At 36.2% G+C, this 21,244-nt stretch overlaps 1 protein-coding gene across 2 annotated transcripts in view; it reads right to left on the reverse strand.

Annotated features, from left to right (window-relative positions):
• Positions 1 to 21,244, reverse strand: part of FANCM (FA complementation group M) — a 63,364-nt gene that overhangs the window by 27,813 nt on the left and 14,307 nt on the right. For both annotated transcript variants that reach the window (XM_032871195.1, XM_032871196.1), the window contains exons 7-11: positions 20,694 to 20,819; positions 19,546 to 19,632; positions 16,608 to 16,792; positions 7,044 to 7,250; positions 4,935 to 5,145 (exon numbers count right to left, since the gene is read on the reverse strand). In XM_032871195.1, the coding sequence (XP_032727086.1) occupies positions 4,935 to 5,145; positions 7,044 to 7,250; positions 16,608 to 16,792; positions 19,546 to 19,632; positions 20,694 to 20,819 (816 nt within the window). The remainder of the gene's footprint in view (positions 1 to 4,934; positions 5,146 to 7,043; positions 7,251 to 16,607; positions 16,793 to 19,545; positions 19,633 to 20,693; positions 20,820 to 21,244) is intronic.

The raw sequence follows: 21,244 nt of genomic DNA on the forward strand, positions 1-21,244 counted from the left end.
TTTAAAAAATCTGCTAAGGAAACACAAAATATACAACATCAACTCAAACTCTCCAGTTGTTTGTATCTATTAATCTTTACTAAACCACTGATTCTATTCCTTAAAACCACTATTTTTTACATAATTATTCTGGTTATCACTTTTCTCACCTCTTTAAAAGTACTAGCACAGCCTCCTGTTCAGGAGCTAACCTTCCATAATGACTTCATTAATGTAACAGAGCCAGATAGGTAGGCTCTCAATCCTGGTTTCTTTAGGACTCTCTCCATGTTGTATCTAAGACCTGGCATAAAAGAGTCAAAAAACTTACAAATGAAAACTGGCATGATTCTATCATTTTTTTTTTTGATTCTATCATTTTTATCTGAAAGATTATTTGAACCTTGGTTGGGGATGAGGGAAGATTGTCAAGATGTTTATAAAATGGATTTTTAACTTAAGTCTTAAATGGGGGGTGGTGGTAGAGGTAGAAAAGACCTACTGCTTTAAAAAATGACAATAATATACTTTTTTTTTTAAGATTTTATTTATTTATTTGACAGGCAGAGATCACAAGTAGGCAGAAAGGCAGGCAGAGAGAGAGAGGAGAAAGCAGGCTCCCCGCGGAGCAGAAAGCCCAATGCGGGGCTCTATCCCAGGACCCTGGGATCACGACCTGAGCTGAAGGCAGAGGCTTTAACCCACTGAGCCACCCAGGCGCCCCAATAATATACTTTTTTAAAAAATATACTAAATTAACTCTTTCTGACTTTCATAATCTCTATAGAGGAAAATAACCAACAAACTGAAAAAGGATAAATGGTATAAAGTAGTAACTTTGGTCCAACAGAAATGAGGGCAGAAAAAGAAACCAGAAAGACTACTGAATTAGGTATCAGGAAACTTTTGTCTTAGCTATTTCCAATACTGTATAAGAATCTGCTTTTGTAAAGTAAGGGGTTTGAACGAGTGATCTTTCAGGCTACTTTCAGATCTAACAATCTTTAAAACAGACTTCTAAAATAGGAAGGCATTCTTCTCTTTTAGTCGCTTTAAGTAAATTCAGGTCTCTAAGCCCAGATGAATTAGGCTAATTTACAGAATATTACATTTATACATGCAATTTTAGCAAGAAGAATCCCTAAAGCTTTGAAAAATCAGGTAGAATGGGGGGAAAAAGCACAAAAAAATAAACTTTTAAATAAAAATAAATATTATCTCAATTAAAAAAAAGGGTTTTTGAGTTTTACTAAAGAAATTTGTCATCCATCTCTAGGCCTGGTTAGTACTTGGATGGGAGAAACAATTATTAAACATATGGTTAATTTTAACATTTATAAAAATACAATGATCACTAAGAATAATTTATGCAAGCTTAATCAATTTAAATAAATAGTTAAATAAATTTAAAAGAATCCAAAATACAGATGACCTTTAAACAATGCAGGAGTTAGGGGTAACAAGCCCCCAGCTGAAAATCAGCAGTTATCTTTTCACTCCCCAAAAACTTAAGTACTAATAGCCTACTGTTGTTTGGAAGCTGTACTGATAACATAAGAGTCAATTAACACATGTGTTTTGTATATTTTATGCATTTACTATGTTTTTATAATAAAGGTAGAAAAAATATTAAGAAAGTCATAAGAGAAAGTATGCTTACAGTACTGAACTACATTTATAAATCTGAAAAAAACTGCATAGGATTGGTCCCACAGAGTTCAGATCAGTTTTGTTCAAGAATCAACTGTACAGGGGTGCCTGGGTGGCTCAGTGGATTAAAGCCTCTGCCTTCAGCTCGGGTCATGATCCCAGAGTCCTGGGATCGAGCCCCGCATCGGGCTCTCTGCTCAGCGGGGAGCCTGCTTCCTCCTCTCTCCTCTCTCTCTGCCTGCCTCTCTACCTACTTGTGATCTCTGTCAAATAAATAAATAAAATCTTAAAAAAAAAAAAAAAAGAATCAACTGTACATACAATCTTTTCACCTTAACCAAAGATTTGGCAAAGTGTTATAAAATGACAGGCATATTTCCATTAAGTAGATTTGTATGAGATTTCATAAGCATATCGAAAAAGCATCTGTTTAGAGCTCCAAGTTAAGGGAAAAAACATTAACAAATTTAAGTGAATCCAAAGCAAATGACTAGAATGGAAAGGATCTTGAAATTTCATGGTATGAAAACCAGTAGAACCAACAGCTTAACTTGAGAGGTATTATATTCAAATATGTAAAGAACTGCTACATAGGTAAACAAAGGATCAAAACTGTTCCTTGTATCTAGAAGATAAAATTAAACCAATGAAAAAAAGGTACAAAGATTTTTCAATATAAGAAAAATAATCTTCTATATAGGGTTTCTACTTAGGGAATAAACCCTTAAAATGAAATACAATTTCCATTAACAGATATTCAAGTTGATGCTGAATATGCATTTAACAAGAAAGCTGAGTGCAGACCAAAACCACAATGAAACATCACCTCCCACCTGTTAGGATGCCTACTATCAAAAAGTCAAACCATAACGAGTGCTGGTGAGGATATGGAAAAATTAAAATCCCTATACACTGTTGGTGTGATAGTAAAGTGGTGCAGCCGTTATAGAAAACAGCATGGATAGGGCACCTGGGTGGCTCAGTGGGTTAAAGCGTCTGCCTTCAACCCAGGTCATGATCCCAGGGTCCTGGAATCGAGCCCCGCATCGGGCTGTCTGCTCAGCGGGGAGCCTGCTTCCCCCCCGCCACCCTGCCTGCCTCTCTGCATACTTGTGATCTCTGTCAAATAAATAAATAAAATCTTAAAAAAAAAAAGAAAGAAAGAAAACAGCATAGAGCTTCCTCCAAAAATTAAAAATAGAAGTACCATAGGATCTAGCAAGTGCACTTCTGGGTATATATCCAAAAGAAGTACAACTAGGATCTCAAAGAGATTATGTGCACTCCATGTATACTACAGCAGTATTCACTATATGTAAGAGATGTAAGCAATCCAAATGTCTGACAGATGAGAGGATTTAAAAAATGTGGTAGGGCGCCTGAGTGGCTCAGTCAATTAAGAGTCTGACTTCAGCTTGAGTCATGATCTCAGGGTCCTGGGATTGAGTCCCACATCCAGCTCCCTCTTCAGTGAGGAGTCTCCTTCTCCCTCTCCTTCTGCCCCTCCCCGTGCCTGTGCGCATGCTCTCTCTCTCTCTCTCAAATAAATAAATCTTTTTAAAAAAGAAAGAAAATACATACAATGGAATATTATACTACCTTAAAAAAAAATCCTACCATTTACCTAAAGAAAATTAGCTAGGTGAAATAAGCCAGTCACAGAAGCACACATACTACATGATTCCACTTATAAGAGATATCTAAAATAATCAAACTTGGGGCGCCTGGGTGGCTCAGTGGGTTAAAGCCTCTGCCTTCGGTTCAGGTCATGATTCCCAGGGTCCTAGGATCGAGCCCCGCATCGGGCTCTCTGCTCAGCAGGGAGCCTGCTTCCCCCCATCTCTCTGTCTGCCTCTCTGCCTACTTGTGATCTGTGTCTGTCAAATAAATAAATAAAATCTTAAAAAAAAAAAAAATAATCAAACTCATACAAGCAGAGAATAGAATGGTGTTGCCAGGGGCTGGGTGGAGAGAAAGATAGAGTTACTGCTTGAAGCATCTAAAATTCCAGTTACGTGAGATGAATACATTCTAGAGATCTGTGCCTAACATAGTGCCTATAGTTAACAAGATGACATTGTTCTTCTTAAAATATTATTAAAGAAAATTGCTGCAGAAACTATGCCTATCTTGATAGCTAATCTGACCAGATGACCCCCAATGTTCCTTCCAAATCTTAAAAAAAAACTATATGATGTTATGATTCTTTAAAAGCCCTGATTAAAAATTAAGTAAAATTTAAAAGAAGAAAATTTTAGTTTCTCATCTTCATAGTATTAAAATTTCAAGATTATTTTCTTGATATCACCAAAATCTCTGCAGTTCTTAAAGTAGCAACATTCTCATTACTAGCCACACTCCTGGCACCAAAGAATTTCTCACTGACTCAGAATTCAGCAGGAACTTGGTGTAACTTGGCCACTATCTCATGTAAGGAAAAAAAAAAAAAGTTTTCTCTTTTGGAGAAAGGGAAAGAAACCATTTCATCTCCTTTTCTTAAAGCGATTCCAGAGACACCTAATGTTTGTAAATCTTTTCTTTAACTCTTTGATATTATATGCAAATCTCTAAAATCTGAGCAAGGCTCTAGTTAGCATTTCAACCACAGATGTTTTTCTTAAGGATGTAGGAGCTCTCTCTGCAATGTAAACATCAAGGAAGATAGTGTCCCTCTCAGTCACCAGGGAAGTTTAACCTAAGCACCATTCTCTTCACTATATGCATGCAGAGATAAAAGTCGTCTCATTATTTCTTTGAATAAAGGCAACGAAGCTAACACAAATGGCCACCTCAATTACCAGGTGATCTGGGGATGAACTATGAAATAATATACAGCAAAAGGTGTTATCCTCCCATAGGAGGACAAGTTACTATTAATCTTGAGAATATGTATGTAAAGAATCATAACTGCCCGAAGAAGGAAGGTATAGCGTAGAATTTGTCTTCATATTATCTTAGTGGATTTCAATGATGCACACTATAATCTGATTCAAAAAATGATTCAATTGAATGATTCAATTCAATTCAATTATTCAATAATAAAAGTTCTCTTTCTTTTCTACATTTTGTAAAGAGGATTCTCTGGGTTGGCAGGCATTTTAATTTTCGCAACCCTGAGTTTCTCACTCTGTTCTGTCATTGTCTCCTTCCCTTTGCCAGAGGAATAAGCTCTTATTTTTCCAACACTCATAACATCCTAGAATATACACTGAGTTTCTCAAAAAAGAAATATATTAACATATGGCCTGCTAACTAACAACAGGAAAAAAAAATGCATGGCTCAAATGCAAAGCTTTTTTATTTACCGTTCTTATAGGAAAAGTTTGAGGACTTCCGCTGCAAGTTCCGAGGCTTATCTGGTTCATAGACACCACATGTAATGAACATTTTGTGTAATTCTGGATTGATTCCATCAGGAACCATTCGTGGGCTTCCTTGGTAAAAATGAAGAACCTGCCTGCTACCTGAAATAGCTTTATAAATACTTCTTTTGTTGGACTGACTTTGATTATAAGTCTGCAAAGAAAAATGTCAAATTACATTATTTCTATAATAGTCACTTAGCCATAACAAGAAGTTATCATATTTGTTTGGATTTATTATAAACAGTAAATTAAACTCTGATCCACTTAAACACTGAGAATATCTGTTATCTTGAATTTGAGACCTGTTCAATTAACTCTTGAAATCAGTTCAAAATCTAGTTATTATAAAAGCCTACCTTCATAATTATACTGCACAAAGGAAATCTACCTTTATTTAGGATATTTCTAATTTTGAATAAGGTGAATATTCATATATATAAGTGTAAATTGCTTTTTTTTAAATACTATTCCCATATTCCAACTTGTTACTTCATCTCTCTACACTTCAGTTTTTGGGTTTTTTTTTAAGATTTGATTTATTCATTTGACAGAGAGAGATCATAAGTAGGCAGAGAGGCAGGCAGAGAGGGGGAAGTAGGCTCCCTGCTGAGCAGAGAGCCTGATGCGGGGCTCGATCCCAGGACCCCAGGATCATGACCTGAGCCAAAGGCAGAGGCTTAACCGACTGAGCCACCCAGGTGCCCTACACTTCAGTTTTCTTAACTACATACAAGAAAACCATTATTCCCCATACAGGATTAAATGAAATAATGCATCTGACACACTTAGAACACTGCCAAGGAGAGTAGGTCCTTATTAAATGTGGGCCATTGTGATTATTTTACAGATAAGAAAACTAACATCTGAATACAGAGGTTAAGTGGTTTGCCTAAGGTAATACAGTTAGAACCTAATTCCACTCATTGATAAGACATAAATTTTTATAAGCTGCCAGGCATTTACTTTATTGAAATCATTTTACAGATAAAATAAATGTTACATAATATGCTATAATCACATGAAAAGTATCAGGGGAAAAGTTCATTTTTCAGGATGATTTTTAAAGGGCCTATAAAACAATTTAAATCAATTTTTATAACTGCTATAATTAATTAAAGAATCTTTAATATGAACCTACATATTTGCCCAAGGAAACAGTTCCACTGAGTTACAAAAGTTAGTTAATAATTTTAGTGTAACAAACAAAATAATATTAGGTATAACATCATATTCCAGGAAGGTCTGTCACTCAAGATTGCAGCCAAGTGTGAATATAATTTAAGTTTTTTATCATTTTGTATAGGCATCAACAAACTTCTCCATAAAGGGCCAGAAAGTAAATACTTTAGATTTTGCAGGCCACATAATGTATCTAGCACATACTGCTGTTGGTTGGTTGATTAGTTTAGGCAGAATGTAAAATCCATTCTCAGTTCACTATATTTAAAAACAGAAGAAAAAACTAAACTAAAAACAAAAAACAGCCCTTAGAAGGATAGGGAAATACTAAAACAAAATTGATAGTGAGGGGCACCTGGGTGGCTCAGTAGGTTATGCATCTGCCTTCAGCTCAGGTCCTGATCCTGGGGTCTTAGAATTGAGCCTCCTCCCGGCCTCCACCTCACTCCTAGGGCTTCCTGCTCAGCGGGGAGCCTGCTTCTCCCTCTCCCTGTTCCCCAACTCATGTTCTCTCTGGCTCTCTCTTAAATAAATAAAATCTTAAAAAAAAAAAAAAAAGGAGCTAAAGATCTCTCAAAGATTTAAAAAATAATAATACATATTGATTTTTGTATCTAAGTATCCCTAAATTAATACTAAAGTAGAAAAATGTGTTCCTTTATATGGATAAAAATTACAAAACAGAATCTAGTTAAAAATTCTCCTAACTACAAGAGAAAAATACTCAATCTTCTAAAAAGTAGGGGGGGAAAAATCAACCATAATTTCCTACACATTTTTGGGTCTTCAAATGTTAACAGACCAATATTTACTTTAAACTATATTTCTCAAATTTCAATTATCAAATCACATTTCTACAAGTCTACTTACACGTTCTTCTCGTCCTTCGGCAAGGATAACAACTATTCTGCCTTGACGTTTGCGGCCAGTTCTACCCATTCGTTGTACAAGGCGAATTGGGCTCTTCTGGGCATCAAAACATATTATAAGATCAACTTCTCCTATATCCAAACCTTCTTCACCAACACAAGTAGAAACCAATGTGTTATAACCACCACTACGAAATTGTTTCACAACCTAAAATAAAAGTGATTTTAAAATAACCAAAGACAAATGTAAGAGACTTGTAGATCAAAGCATACTTTTTCCACTCACCCAAAAATGGTGAAATCAGAACCCAGGATACTATGGAAATGGAAAAGAAGTACCAATATGGCAATATAAACCAAAACAGACTGTGGTAAAATGCAAACGGCAGTCCTAATGCCTTTGCTTTCATAATGGTTGTGATGCCAAAAAGGATTGTTCAGTTTATACAAATTAGAAACCCAAGATATCATTTAAGTGTCACTAAAGGGCTATGGGCAGGTAAAGAGCCCAGAGCAATTACAGCTTGCTAATCATACCCTAGACCTAAATTTATTGTTTGGTCTATCTAAAGTGAAAATTTTACTACTCCTAAATTCCTATCTTACCTTCTATGCTGCCATTCCAGTGAAGGGCAGCAAAATAATGCCATCCCAAAATATGACTGTGGGAGTTTAGGGCATGCTGCCCCAAAATATGCTGCTTTGATATATTATTTTGAGCTGTATAGACACTTGAAAAGTAGCAAAAGCAGGGAGAAGATTCCTCTCCCTTTTATCTGTCCAAAAACAGAAGGAACTCAATTGTCATAAATCCGCTCCACAGGATTTTCATCAACCAGAAAAAATCGATTCATATAGGAGAGGAGACTAAAAGCCATCACTACAGCCAGACAAACTTGGTTACAAACTATCACACCTCCCTTCTATTCTTCTAAGGCCCCATTCATCTTTCCCAAATATCTCGCCTATGAAGCCTATGTTCCTCCTCTCCTTTCCCTATTAATATGGTATTTAAGTCAATTCTAAACCACCTTAGGAAATTACTCATTTTTCCCTGCATATCTCCCATGTATAACATAAGGTACACATGTTAATAAACTTCAAGATTTATATATTTGATTGTTTATTCAACATCTCTACTTTTAAAACAATGCTACTCATGGGCACCTGGATGGCTCAGTTGGTTAAGCATCTGCCTTCGGCTCTGATTATAATCCACGGGTCCCGGGATCAAGTCTGGCATCTTGTTCCCTGCTGAGCAGGGAGTCTGCTTCTCCCTCTTCCTTTACCCCTCCCCACTGCTCCTACTTACTCTCTCTCTCTCTCTTTCTCTCTCTCTCAAATAAACAAAAATCTTAAAAAGATAAAATTTAAAAAATTAAAAAAATAAAACAGTGCTGCTCAAACTATAGTTCACGAACTATTTATTACTGGTTTGGTTCACATACTGTTTATTACTAGCCCACTAGCCCACAATAACATAAATACAAACTTAAGAGTAGGTGTTTATTTTGTTGGTTTGTTTTTTTGTTTTTTTGGTTTTTTTTTGAAAAAGAGACAGCAAGAGAGAGAACACAAGCAGGGTAAATGGGAGAGGGAGAAGCAGGTTCCCCACTGTGCAGGGAGCCAGACGTGGGGCTTGATCCCAGGATCCTGGGATCATGATCTGAGCTGAAGGCAGACACTTAACGACTAAGCCATGCAGGCACCCCAAGAGTAGGTGTTTAGAAATGACAGAGCAATATTATGTTTGTTGGCTTTAATAATAAAAAATTTGGCCATGAACATTGTTTTCATTGATTTTACTTTTTTTTAATTAGTTCATTATTATTGTAATGTTCAAAAGTATCTGTGACATACTAAGGGGGAAATAAACTAATCCTCCATCAATTTTCATATTCAGAAAAACACTAATCCCATAGTCATACCAAAGTTAACTCATCCAGAACCAAACACCTGATATTTCTCTCCAAAGCCTGCTTTTCTTGAAATCTTATCTATCTTCATTAATAGTAGCTCTTTTCAGTTTTTCAGGCCAAATTCCTGAAGTCATCCTTCACACTTCTCAATCTCATACCCTGCTCTAATTTGCAAAAAAAAATCCCCTCAGCTTGACCTTCAAAATATATCCAGAATCCAACCATTTCTCATAACTTTCCCTGCTACCACTCTAGTCTAAGCCACCATGAGACTTAGCTTGATAATAAGACTTCTAATAGGTCTTCCTGTTTGCATCCCAGGTCTCGTATATTTTATTAAGACAGCAACTGGTGTGATTTTTATCAAAATATAAATAGAGGGGCATCTGGGTGCCTCAGTTATTAAGGGTCTATCTTTGGCTCAGGTCATGATCCCAGAGTCCTGGGATTGAGCCCCACATCAGGTTCCCTACTCAGTGGGAAGCCTGCCTCTGCCTCTCCCACTCCCCTGCTTGTGTTCCCTCTCTCACTGTGTATGTCTCTCTCAAAAAATAAATAAAACCTTTAAAAAAATAAAATATAAACTATTTTAGGGTCATGACCCTACTCTGCTTCACACTCTCCAAGGGCTTCTTTTCCCATCTCACTCATAATACAAGCCAAAGTTATTAAAATGAGAACACCCCATTTACATCACCAGACAGATCATCTAAACATAATATAAAAAAGGAAGTGGCTATGAATGACACACTGGACCAGATGGAATTAACAAATATTTTCAGAACATTCTATCCTTAAACAGCAGAACACACATTCTTTTCAAATGTACATGGAATATTCTCCAGAACAGATCACATATTAGGTCACAAAAGAGGCCTCAAACAGGAGCACCCAGGTGGCTCAGCTGGCGGGACATCTGCCTTTGCCTCAGGTCATGATCCCAGGGTCCTGGGACTGAGATCCACATGGGCTCCCTGCTCGGTAGGGAGTCTGCTTCTCTCTCTCTCTCTCTCTCTCTGTCCCTCCCCAACACCGTTTATGCTCTCTTTCCCACACTCTTTTTCTCTCTCAAATAAATAAAGTCTTAAAAAAAAAAAAAAGAGACCTCAACAAATACAAAAAGATTAAAATCATACAATGAAACTTTTCTGACCACAATGTTATAAAACCAGAAGTTAACCACAAGAAAAAATTTGGAAAGACCACAAATATATGGAGGTTAAACAACATGCTACTAAACAACAAATGGATCAACAAAGAAATCAAAGAAATTAAAATTAAAAAAAAAAACAACGGGAGCAAATGAAAATGAAGACACAATGAATGGTCCAAAATCCACAGGATGCAGCAAAAGCAGTCGTTAAGAGGAAAGTAGATAGCAATACAGGCCTATCTCAAAAGGGGAGAAAAAAATCTCATATGAACAACCCAACCTTACACCTAAAGGAGCTAGAAAAAGAACAACAAAAGAAGCCTACCAGCAGGAGGAAAGAAATAATAAAGATTAGAGCACAAATAAATGATATAGAAACTAAAACAACAACAACAAAAACACAAACAGATAAAACAATAGAATAGATCGATGAAACCAGGAGCTGGTTCTTTGGGGGAAAAAAAAAAAAATCAATAAAAGTAATAAAACTCTAGCCACACTTATCAAAAAGAAAAGAGAAAGGACCCAAATAAATCATGAATAGAAGAGGAGAAATAATGACCAACACCACAGAAAAACAAATAATTACAAGATAGTATTATGCAAAACTATATGCCAACAAATTGGACAACTTGGAAGAAAGAGATAAATTCCTAAAAAAATATCAAGTACCCAAAACTGAAACAGAAAGAAACAGAAAACTTGAACAGACTGATAACCAGCAAAGAAACGGAATCAGTATTCAAAAATCTCTGAAGATGGGGCGCCTGGGTTCCTTAGGCGTTAAGCATCTCCTTTGACCCAGCATCCTGGGATCAAGCCCCACATCAGGTTCCCTGCTTCGTGAGCCTGCTTCTCCCACTCCTACTCCCCCTGCCTGTGTTCCCTCTCTCCCTGTGTCTCTCTCTCTCTCTCAAATAAATAAATAAATCTTGGGGCACCTGGGTGGCTCAGTGGGTTAAAGCCTCTGCTTTAAGCTCAGGTCATGATCCCAGGGTCCTGGGATTGAGCCCGACATTGGGCTCTCTGCTCAGCAGGGAGCCTGCTTCCTCCTCTCTCTCTGTCTGTCTACTTGTGATCTCTGTATGTCAAATAAATAAATAAAATCTATAAAAATAAATAAATAAATAAATCTTAAAAAAAAAAAAAAAAATCTCCCAAGATACAAAAGTTCAGGGCCAGATGACTTCATGGGCAATTCTACCGAACATTTAAAGAAGAGTGAATACCTATTCTCCTCAAACTATTCCAAAATATAGAAAAGGAAGGAGAACTTGCAAATTCGTTTTATGAGGCCAGCATTACACTGATACTAAAACTAAAGACCACTAAAAAAGAGAACAACAGGTCAATATTCCTGATGAACATGGATGCAAAAATTCTTGATAAAATATTAGCAAACCAGATCCAAATATACATTAAAAATAATCATTAACCAGGGTGCCTGGGTGACTCAGTGGGTTAAAGCCTCTGCCTTCGATTCAGGTCATGATCCCAGCATCCTGGGACTGAGCCCCACGTCAGGCTCTCTGCCCAGTGGAGAGCCTCCTTCCCCCTCTCTCTCTCAGCCTGCCTCTCTGCCTACTTGTAATCTCTGTCTGTCAAATAAATAAATAAAAATCTTAAAAAAAAAAAATAATCATTAACCATGACCAAGTGGGATTTATTCCTGGGTTGCAAGGGTGTTTCAATATTTGCAAATCAACCAAATGATACATATTAGTGAAAGAAAGGATAAGAACCATATGATCCTTTCAATAGATGCAGAAAAGGATTTGACAAAAGAGACAAAGTACAGCACCCATTGATGATAAAAACCCTCAACAACATAGGTTTAAAGGAAATATACCTCAACATAACAAATGCCATCTATGAAAAACCTGCAACTAATATTATCCTGAATGGGGAAAAATTGAGAGCTTTTCCTCTATGGTCAGGAACAAACAGGGATGTCCACTTTTGCCTCTGTTATTTAACATACTAGCCTCACAAATCAGATGTCTAACAACAACAACAAAAAATAAAAGGCATCCAAATTGGCAAGGAAGAAGTCAAACTTAAACTACTTGCAGAGAACATGATATTCTATACAGAAATGCCAAAGCCTGCACTAAAAAACTGCTAGAACTGATAAATAATTTCAGCAAAGTTATAGAATACAAAATCAATATACAGAAATTTGTTGCATTTCCATACACCAGTAATGAAGCAGCAAAAAGAGAAATTAAGGAATCAGTCCCATTTATAATTGCAGCAAAAACCATAAGATACCAAAGGATAGATCTAACAAAAGAGGTGAAAAGAAGACCTGTACTCTGAAAACTATAAAATGCTGATGAAATAAACTGAAGCTGACACAAAGAAATAGAAAAAATTCCATGCTCTTGGATTAGAAGAACAAAGATTGTTAAAATGTCTATACTACCCAAAGCAATCCCTAAAAAATACCAACAGCATTTTTCACAGGGCTATAACGAACAACCCTACAATCTGTATGGAAGAACAAAAGATCCTGAATAGCCAAAGCAATCTTGAAAAAGAAAAGTAAAGTTGGATGTATCACAATTCTGTACTTCAAGTTATATTACCAAGTTGTGGTGATCAAAATAGTATGGTACTGGCACAGAAACAGACAAGAGATCAGTGGAACAGAATGGAAAACCCAGAAATAAGCCCACAACTATATGGTCAATTAATATTTGACAAAGCAGTAAAGAATATCCAACAGGAAAAAGACAATCTTTTCAACAAATGATGTTGGGAAAACTGGACTACTTTTTATACCACACACAAAAACAAATTCAAAATGGATGTGAAATCAAGAGGAGAATATAGGCAATATCCTCTTTGACACTGGCTATAGCAACTTCTTCTGAGGCAAGGGAAATAAAAGCAAAAATAAACTATTAGGACTACATCAAAATAAAAAGCTTCTACATAGCAAAGGAAACAATCAACAAAACTAAAAGGCAACCTACAGAATGAGGGAAGGTATTTTCAAATGACAGATGTGATAAATGGTTAGTACCCAAAATACATAAGAAATGGAAAACTCAACATCCAAAAAATGAACAACCCAATTTAAAAATGGGCAGAAAACATGAATAGACATGTCAAAAGAAGACATCAAAATGGCTAACAGATACTTGAAAAGATGCTCAATATCACTGACCATCAGAAAAATACAAATCAGGGGCGCCTGGGTGGGTTAGTTAGTTAAGTGACTGCCTTCGGTTCAGGTCATCATCTCAGTGTCCTGGGATCAAGCCCCACATGGGGCTCCCTGCTCAGTGGAGAGCCTGCTTCTCTCTCTCCCTCTGCTGCTCTGTCTGCTTATGTCTCTCGCTCTGTCAAATAAATAAATAAATAAAATCTTTAAAAAAAAAAAAAAAGAAAAGAAAATACAAACCAAAACTACAATGAGACAGCACCCTACAACTGTCAGAATGGCTAAAGTCAACAACACAAGAGACAACAGTTACTGACCAGGATGGGGAGAAAAAGGAACACTGGTGCACTGTTGGTGGGAATGCAAACTAGTATAGCCACTGTGGAAAATGGTATGGAGGTTCCCCAAAAAGTTAAAAATAGAACTACCCTATGATCCAGCAATTGTACTACTAGGTATTTACCCAAAGAATACAATAACACTAATTCAAAGGGATACATGTTTATGTTTTTAGCACATTAACTATAATAACCAAATTATGGAAACAGCCCAAGTGTCTATTGACTGACGAATGGATAAATAAGAGGTCATATATACATACAATTGAATATTAGTCATCCATAAAAGAGAATGAAATCTTTCCATTTGTATGGACATGGATGGAGCTAAAGAGTATTATGCTATGTGAAATAAGTCAGTCAGAGAAAGACATATACCATTATGATTTCACTCATATGTGGAATTTGAAACAAAAATGAGGAGTGCCTGGGTGGTTTAGTAGATTAAATGTCTGACTCTTGATTTGGGCTCAGGTCATGATCTCAGGGTCCTCAGACTGACCCCTACATTGGGATCCATGCTCAGTGAGGACTCTGCTTATCCTTCTCCCTCCCCCAGCTTGCTCTCACTCTCTCTCAAATAAATAAATTAAATCTTTCAAAAACAAAACAAAACAAAAATGACCAAAGGGGGGGCGGGGAGAGGCAAACCAAGAAACAGACTCTTAACTATAGAGAAGAGATGGTTACCAGAGGGGAGGCAGGTAGGGGTAGGGCTAAAGTAAGTGATGGGGATTAAGAAAGGCACTTGTGTGACAAGCACTGGGTGTTGTATGGAAGTGTTGAATCACTATATTGTGAAACTACTATTATACTCTATGTTAACTGAAATTTAAAGAAAAACTTTTTTTTTTATAAAAAATGGAAATGACTTATAAAGTTCTAAAGGATCTGGCTTCTACTTCTTCCCTGACGTCATCTCCTTTTTCTAAATAAGTGAATAATTTAAGTACAACTATTTCCACAAAAGCTTATTTTAGAATAAAACTCCTCTAAGGAAAGCAATTATTGCAGGAATAATAAAAAGGGTTGTTACTCTGGCCTACATAAAAATATTATTGATATAAGTGAGGAAAGGACAAAGTCAATATAAAATCAATAAGGTTTCTTATGGTACCTGACAAACTCAGGAAATAATGATTTTAGGTAATATCAAAACTGGCCAGAGATTAGGCTGGGTACTATTAGTATCTCAAAATGTTTAACACCCCAGACAAAAATCCACTTCATTTTTCATTTAAATATAAATGTTAGAAGTAGTAATAATAACCTGCTAGATATCCAAACCTTTTAAAATACATATAATCAGATTTGAATTGGGTAAAGGTATTCTTTTTCTGACCCAGGAAGACCTCTTAGACTGTCCTCACCAGATACAGTCAGCTTAAACAGACTCTTCTAAGTGCAATGAGGACTGGTATAAAAGACACTTAAAGAACAGGATTCTTCTTACTCATGTTTACAAAATCAAGATCTGTCAAAAGTAATTAGATATTAAATACACACCTAATTGTCAGTGACTATTCAAATGTAGACTACAGCTAACCTTCAAAAACTTGTATACAGTTTTAAAAAATCAATAGTCTAAAATTTCCACACCAAAAAAAAAAAAAAAAAAAAACCAAAAAAAAAACCAGCCCTTAGAAAACTTATGACTCTTATTCAGAGCATAAATGAATAAATTTTTTTTCTTTTTTGAGAGAGCACATGGGGTTTAGGGGAGCAGACACAGTGGTAGAGGGAAAGAGACACTCCATGCCCAGCACAAAACCTGACATAGGGCTCGATCTCATGACTCTGAGACCATAATCTGAACCAAAATCAAGAGTCAGAAGCTTAACTGAGCCACCCCGGTACAACTGGCCATATTTTTACATGTTTCTTTCTTTCTTTTTTGCTCCACATCCAGCATGGTGCCCAATGCAGAGCTTGAACTCAGGACCCTGAAATTGATACCTGAAGTGAGATCAAGAATCAGACACATATGCTTTTTCAGCATCTATGGAGAGTATCATGGATAAAGAAGATGTGGTATATATATATGATGGAATACTATGCAGCCATCAAAAGAAATGAAATCTTGCCATTTGCGACAACGTGGATGGAACTAGAGGGTATCATGCTTAGCGAAATAAGTCAATCAGAGAAAGACAACTATCATATGATCTCCCTGATATGAGGGAGAGGAGATGCAACATGGGGGGTTAATGTGGTAGGAGAAGAGTAAATGAAACAAGTTGGGATTGGGAGGGAGACAAACCATAAGTGACTCTTAATCTCACAAAACAAACTGAGGGTTGCTGGGCAGAGGGGGGTTCGGAGGGGGGCGGTTATGGACATTGGGTAGGGTATGTGCTATGGTGAGTGCTGTGAAGTTTGTAAACGTGGAGATTCACAGACCTGTACCCCTGGGGGAAAAAATATATATATATATGTTTATAAAAAATAAAATTATTAAAAAAAAAAAAAAGAATCAGACACTTAACCAAGGGAGCCACTCACGCAGCCCACCAATGACATTTTTAAATTCAGATTTTTATAAATAATAGAAAAAAGAAATAAGTTCATTATTTCTTTAGAATATATAACAAACATGACTTTAAAAAAAGTAAACATTTACTGAAGGCGCCAAAGTATGATTTCATTTAATGCTCACAACAACTACAAGAACTATATTTACAGATAAGGAAAACTGAGGCACAAGAAGTAAAGAAACTTTTAAGTGGTAGGGCCAAGATTCCAATCTAAGTAGTATGATTTCAGAGCCATTCTGCTTAACCACTGTACATTACCTTACTTGAAAAAAAGTCTCAAAACCACAAAGCACTCTTTGATCTTTCAAAATACGCCTATGTTTATTTATATGTATACTATAAAATTATTTTTAAGAAGTAGCTGATTGAGCAATGAGTTAAAACAAAAGAGGCATACGTACAAAGCTAAAATCAATTTTTTTTTAGTCTTCATCATCTCCCAAAGTAATTACCTCCAGTTGCTCCTTCTGGGTAAATCCCTTCACGCTTTTCCCTGAGGCATGGCCAACAAAAGTCATCACTCTAATAACTGGCTGATGCTGTAAAAGCATTTCTGCAATTTCTTGAACACTATCTCGAAATGAAGAGAAGATCATAACCCTGGTCTCATCACATTTCTTTTCAGAGGTGTTTTGAGCTATAGAACCAAAAAATATTTCAATTACAACTTTTTTAAAAAGCATATACCCAAGAATTATTTCAAGACAACCCTGAAACTTATACAAATGAATTTGTTTCAAAAAAAAGTAATTTCAGATATCTTAAAACTTTGCTGGTTTTCCTCCTAGTAATTTTAATACTCTTAGCTTCCTACGTCTCATTGGCTGTCATAATAAAATCCTAAACAAATCAAATAAAAATTACCGGACTCATTTTTAACCAGTCCAATTCATGCATGATGCCAGTTATTCTCCTTTATCTTCTAAGTCAGAATCCCAGAACTGTAGTGCTCCCACTGATTTCATAAATATTCCCTTTTCTTTTTGTCCACTAAAAGCACTCTCTCAATCCAGGCCATGGATTCTGCCCCTGAACCTATGATATTTTCAAATTCTCCAAGGATAACTATAGACTACCTCCTATAGTCAATCACAAAGCTGATCTCAAGGTCTCTGTGCTTGGGAGGCAGCAGAATACACAAATAAGAACATGATCTTTGAAGGTGGGCCACTTAACTCTCTGGGGGATGTGTAACCATGACAGTTAATCCTGTTAAGCTTTAATTTCTTCATATCTAAAATGAATGGAATATAAAGTATATGGACTTGCCCATAACAATTGGTTAATTGCACACACCAATTGCACATGGCAAATGGTTAATAACTGAAAGTTGTATGGGTTTTTTGTATGTTTTATTTTTAAACTTTCCTATGATATCTATTAATTAATCTTTATGTGCATGCCAGGGACTGCACTAAGCATTTTCTATATTAACTCATTTAGTCTTCATAACAACCCTACAAATTAAATGATTTAATATATGTAAAGTTGATTTATAATACCTAAGGAAAGAGCAAAAATTATTCTAGATAAACCTCCTTTGAATTATCAAGCCTCTGCATCTGACCAACTCCTGACCAACTGCTACTTTCAATGCAAACCCTATCACCTTCAACTGGCTACAGCCTGCCTTTCTACCTCCATTCTACTGAAGGTCCTCTACCAAAGTCCCAATAACTTCCATATTGCCAAATCGATGATCACTTTTTAGTTCATTTTACCACACGTCTCAGCAGCATCTAACCCAGTCCACTCCTTCCTACTGAAATAGTCTCTTTCTTAAGCTTCTCTGCCATTCACTTATCCATCTTTCTTAACCTCTTTGGCGGATTTTTCCTCTTTGTCTTCTTCTTCTTCTTTTTTTTTTTTAGACTTTATTTTTAAGTAACCCCTACACCCAAGGTGGGGCTTAAACTCACAACCCAAGACCAAGAGTCACATGCTCAACCAATTAAGCCAGCCAGGTACCCCTCCACTAAACTGTAAATGTTGGTATTCTTCAGGACTACATTCTGGGTCCTCTCATCTCTAAATTGTATTCCTGGTAATGTGATCATAACCATTCCTGAAACTTTAAATATTATCTTTATGCTGTGATTTCAAAATTTATTCATATACATGTGAAGAGATTAAAAATAGCCTGGGGACACCTGGGTGGCTCAGCCGATTAAGCGGCTGCATTTCACTCAGGTCATGATACTAAGGTCCTGGGATCAAGTCCCACATCAGGCTTCTTTCTCAGTGGGGAGCCTGCTTCTCCTTCTGCCTGCCACTCCCCCACTTGTGCTCACTTTCTCAATCTCTCTCTCTCTCCGATTTAAAAAAAAAAAAAAGCAAAAGAAAGCCAAGACCATTCTTCTGAGATCCAGATTCACTTATTCAATGCTTACACATCTCCACACAGATCTGTCAAAAGCATCTAAATCTGTTTGCTCTTTCTTCTGTATGCTGTTCTTAATTTTTTCTTGGTTCATGTAATTATTCAAAACACATACACACACTCATAGGTTTCTTTTTTTTCCCTTCATATTCTATGTCTAATCTATCAGCAAATACTGTTGGCTCCAAATTCAAAATATCTCTAGAATCTATAATCACTTAGAATCTCCACTACTACTTTCTTGGTACAAGCTACCATCAACTGTTATCTTCTTAAACTATGACTATAGTCTCTTAAGTGGCTAATGTTGACACTCGGCAAAAGCTACCAGAGTGATCTTTTAAAAATGTAAGTCAGATAACATCACTCTACTGCTCTAAATGTCCCTATAATGATTTCACAAAGCATAAACATTTATAGAATAAAAACCAAAGTCTTGACTTGGCCTATAAGCCATATATGATCTGGTCCCTGGCTACCTCTTCAATTTTCACCTAGACCAATCTTACCCTCATTATACTACTCCAGTGGCATTGTTTGTTTACTGATCCTTAATCATATCAAACACCCCATTGCCTCAGGGACTTTGAATCTTCTATTCTCTCTGCCTGGTATGATCAACCCCTAAAAATCCACAAGGCTTGCTTCCTCACTTCCATCAAGTAACAGCTCAAACATCACCCTAGAGACAGGCTTTCCCTAACACCCTATATAAAATAGCACTCCTCCATGAGTATCTCCTTACCCATTTTACTTTTCCCCACCATTATATTATATATTGCTTTACTGTCTGCTTGCCTTCTTTTTTCCCAGACTTAATTTTCTTTTTCATGGACTACTTTATTCTTAGCTTTTTGACCATTTCCCTTGTCCCCTCTCCCAAAATTTATTAAAGCTTCTTTTTTAGGTTTATTATCCAGAGTAATTAAAAGCCTATCTTTTCCATAAAGTGTGACCACAAAGCTCTTTCAGTAGCTTTGTCTTGCCTTGAAGTTACAAACATGACTTACCATTCCATGACCTGAAGTGTTCAACTACAATTTCTTCTAATTTCTTTAACTTTGGATGACTATAAAAAAATTTCTTATCTTTATCTCCTACAACAAAAACAAAACCACCAAAAAATTGTTATATATTTTCCATTCAATTACATTAATGTATTTTAATTATCCTTTTCAAAATAGATTTGTTGGGGGCATCTGGGTGGTTCAGTGGGTTAAGCCTCTGCCTTCAGCTAAGGTCATGATCTCAGGGTCCTAGGATCGAGCCCTGCATCGGGCTCTCTGCTTAGCAGGGAGCCTGCTTCCCTCCTCTCCCTCTGCCTGCCTCTCTGCCTACTTGTGATCTCTCTCTCTGTCAAATAAATAAACAAAATCTTAAAAAAAAAAAAAAGGATTTTTGGGATGCTTGGGTGGCTCAGTCAGTTAAGCATTTGCCTTCGGCTCAGATCATGATCTCAGGGTCCTGGGAACAAGGACTGGCTGGCTCTCTGCTCAGTGGGGAGTCTGCTTCTCCCCCAACTCATGCTCATGCTCTTTTATTCTCAAATAAATAAAATCTTCAAAATAGATTTGACTTTTTTTCTATTCATTTAAGTAAGTAGCATCTGTGTAGCACATAAGCCCTACCATAAAATAAACTTTGAATTTTTCTTTAGAGACTTATCTATTTACTTATTTTAGGGGGAGAGAGAGAGTAAGGGAGAGAATCGCCAGCAGATTCTCCACTGAGTATGAAGCCCAGCATGGGGCTCAATCCTACAATCCTGAGATCATGACCTAAACGGAAATCAAGAATAAGATGATCAACTGACTAAGCCACCCAAGCGCCCCTGAATTTTTATTATAATTTCATTCTGAAAGAAATCAGCAGCAAAGTAGAAGGGAAAAGTATGTATTTAGTTAAGTTATAAATCAGTTTTTGGTAGTTCTGAGAATTTTCACTAATAATACCAACTACTATTAACATCTAGTATATATTTAAAGTTTACAAATTTGGAATATATATTTATCGTAACTTAAAGAATAAAATCTTTAAGCATTTAATAGCCCTGTTGCTATAGAAAGAAGTAATGATAGATACATGGCTCGATGGAGCAAAATTTCAAAATCAATCTGATAAAGAGAACTAATATAAAATTTTAAAAGAAAAACCACACCTTTTTGGATAGTAGAAAAGCCATTTGCTGAAGTACCACATGTATGTGCAAACATGCACTGTAGATGATTATAGAGTTTCATGAAGTCCTCATTTCGGCCAAGTTCATTTTTTGTCCGAGTCATTCCTTCAGAAATTAGGAAAAGATTTTCCAAATTAATAAATATAATAGCAAAATTAATCAAAATTATTTATTAAAAAGAAATTACACTTTAGCAATAAATATAAACTTTTCTAATTCAAACATGAAAGCCAGCAACTATTTCCAGCTCCACGTTCACATTTGCATTAATGAATTACTTGCTTTTTATCACCAGTTTAGCAAAAACAAAAAGGCAAAATCATTTTTTATAACTATTTAATAGCTTTTTGTTGTTTTTGTAATTGTTCTGTTTTTGTTTTTTTAAATAATCTCTAGGCCCAAAGGAGGGCTCAAATTCATGATCCCGAGATCAAGAGCTACACACTACTGACTAAGTCAGCCAGGCACCCTTATTTTATTCCTTGTTAAAATAAAGCATCTTTAAGTAACCCAAACTGTTCAACACATGT

This window comes from Lontra canadensis, unplaced genomic scaffold, assembly GCF_010015895.1.
Source record: "Lontra canadensis isolate GAN:19392208 unplaced genomic scaffold, GSC_riverotter_1.0 scaffold42, whole genome shotgun sequence".
Taxonomy (NCBI): Eukaryota; Metazoa; Chordata; class Mammalia; order Carnivora; family Mustelidae; genus Lontra; species Lontra canadensis.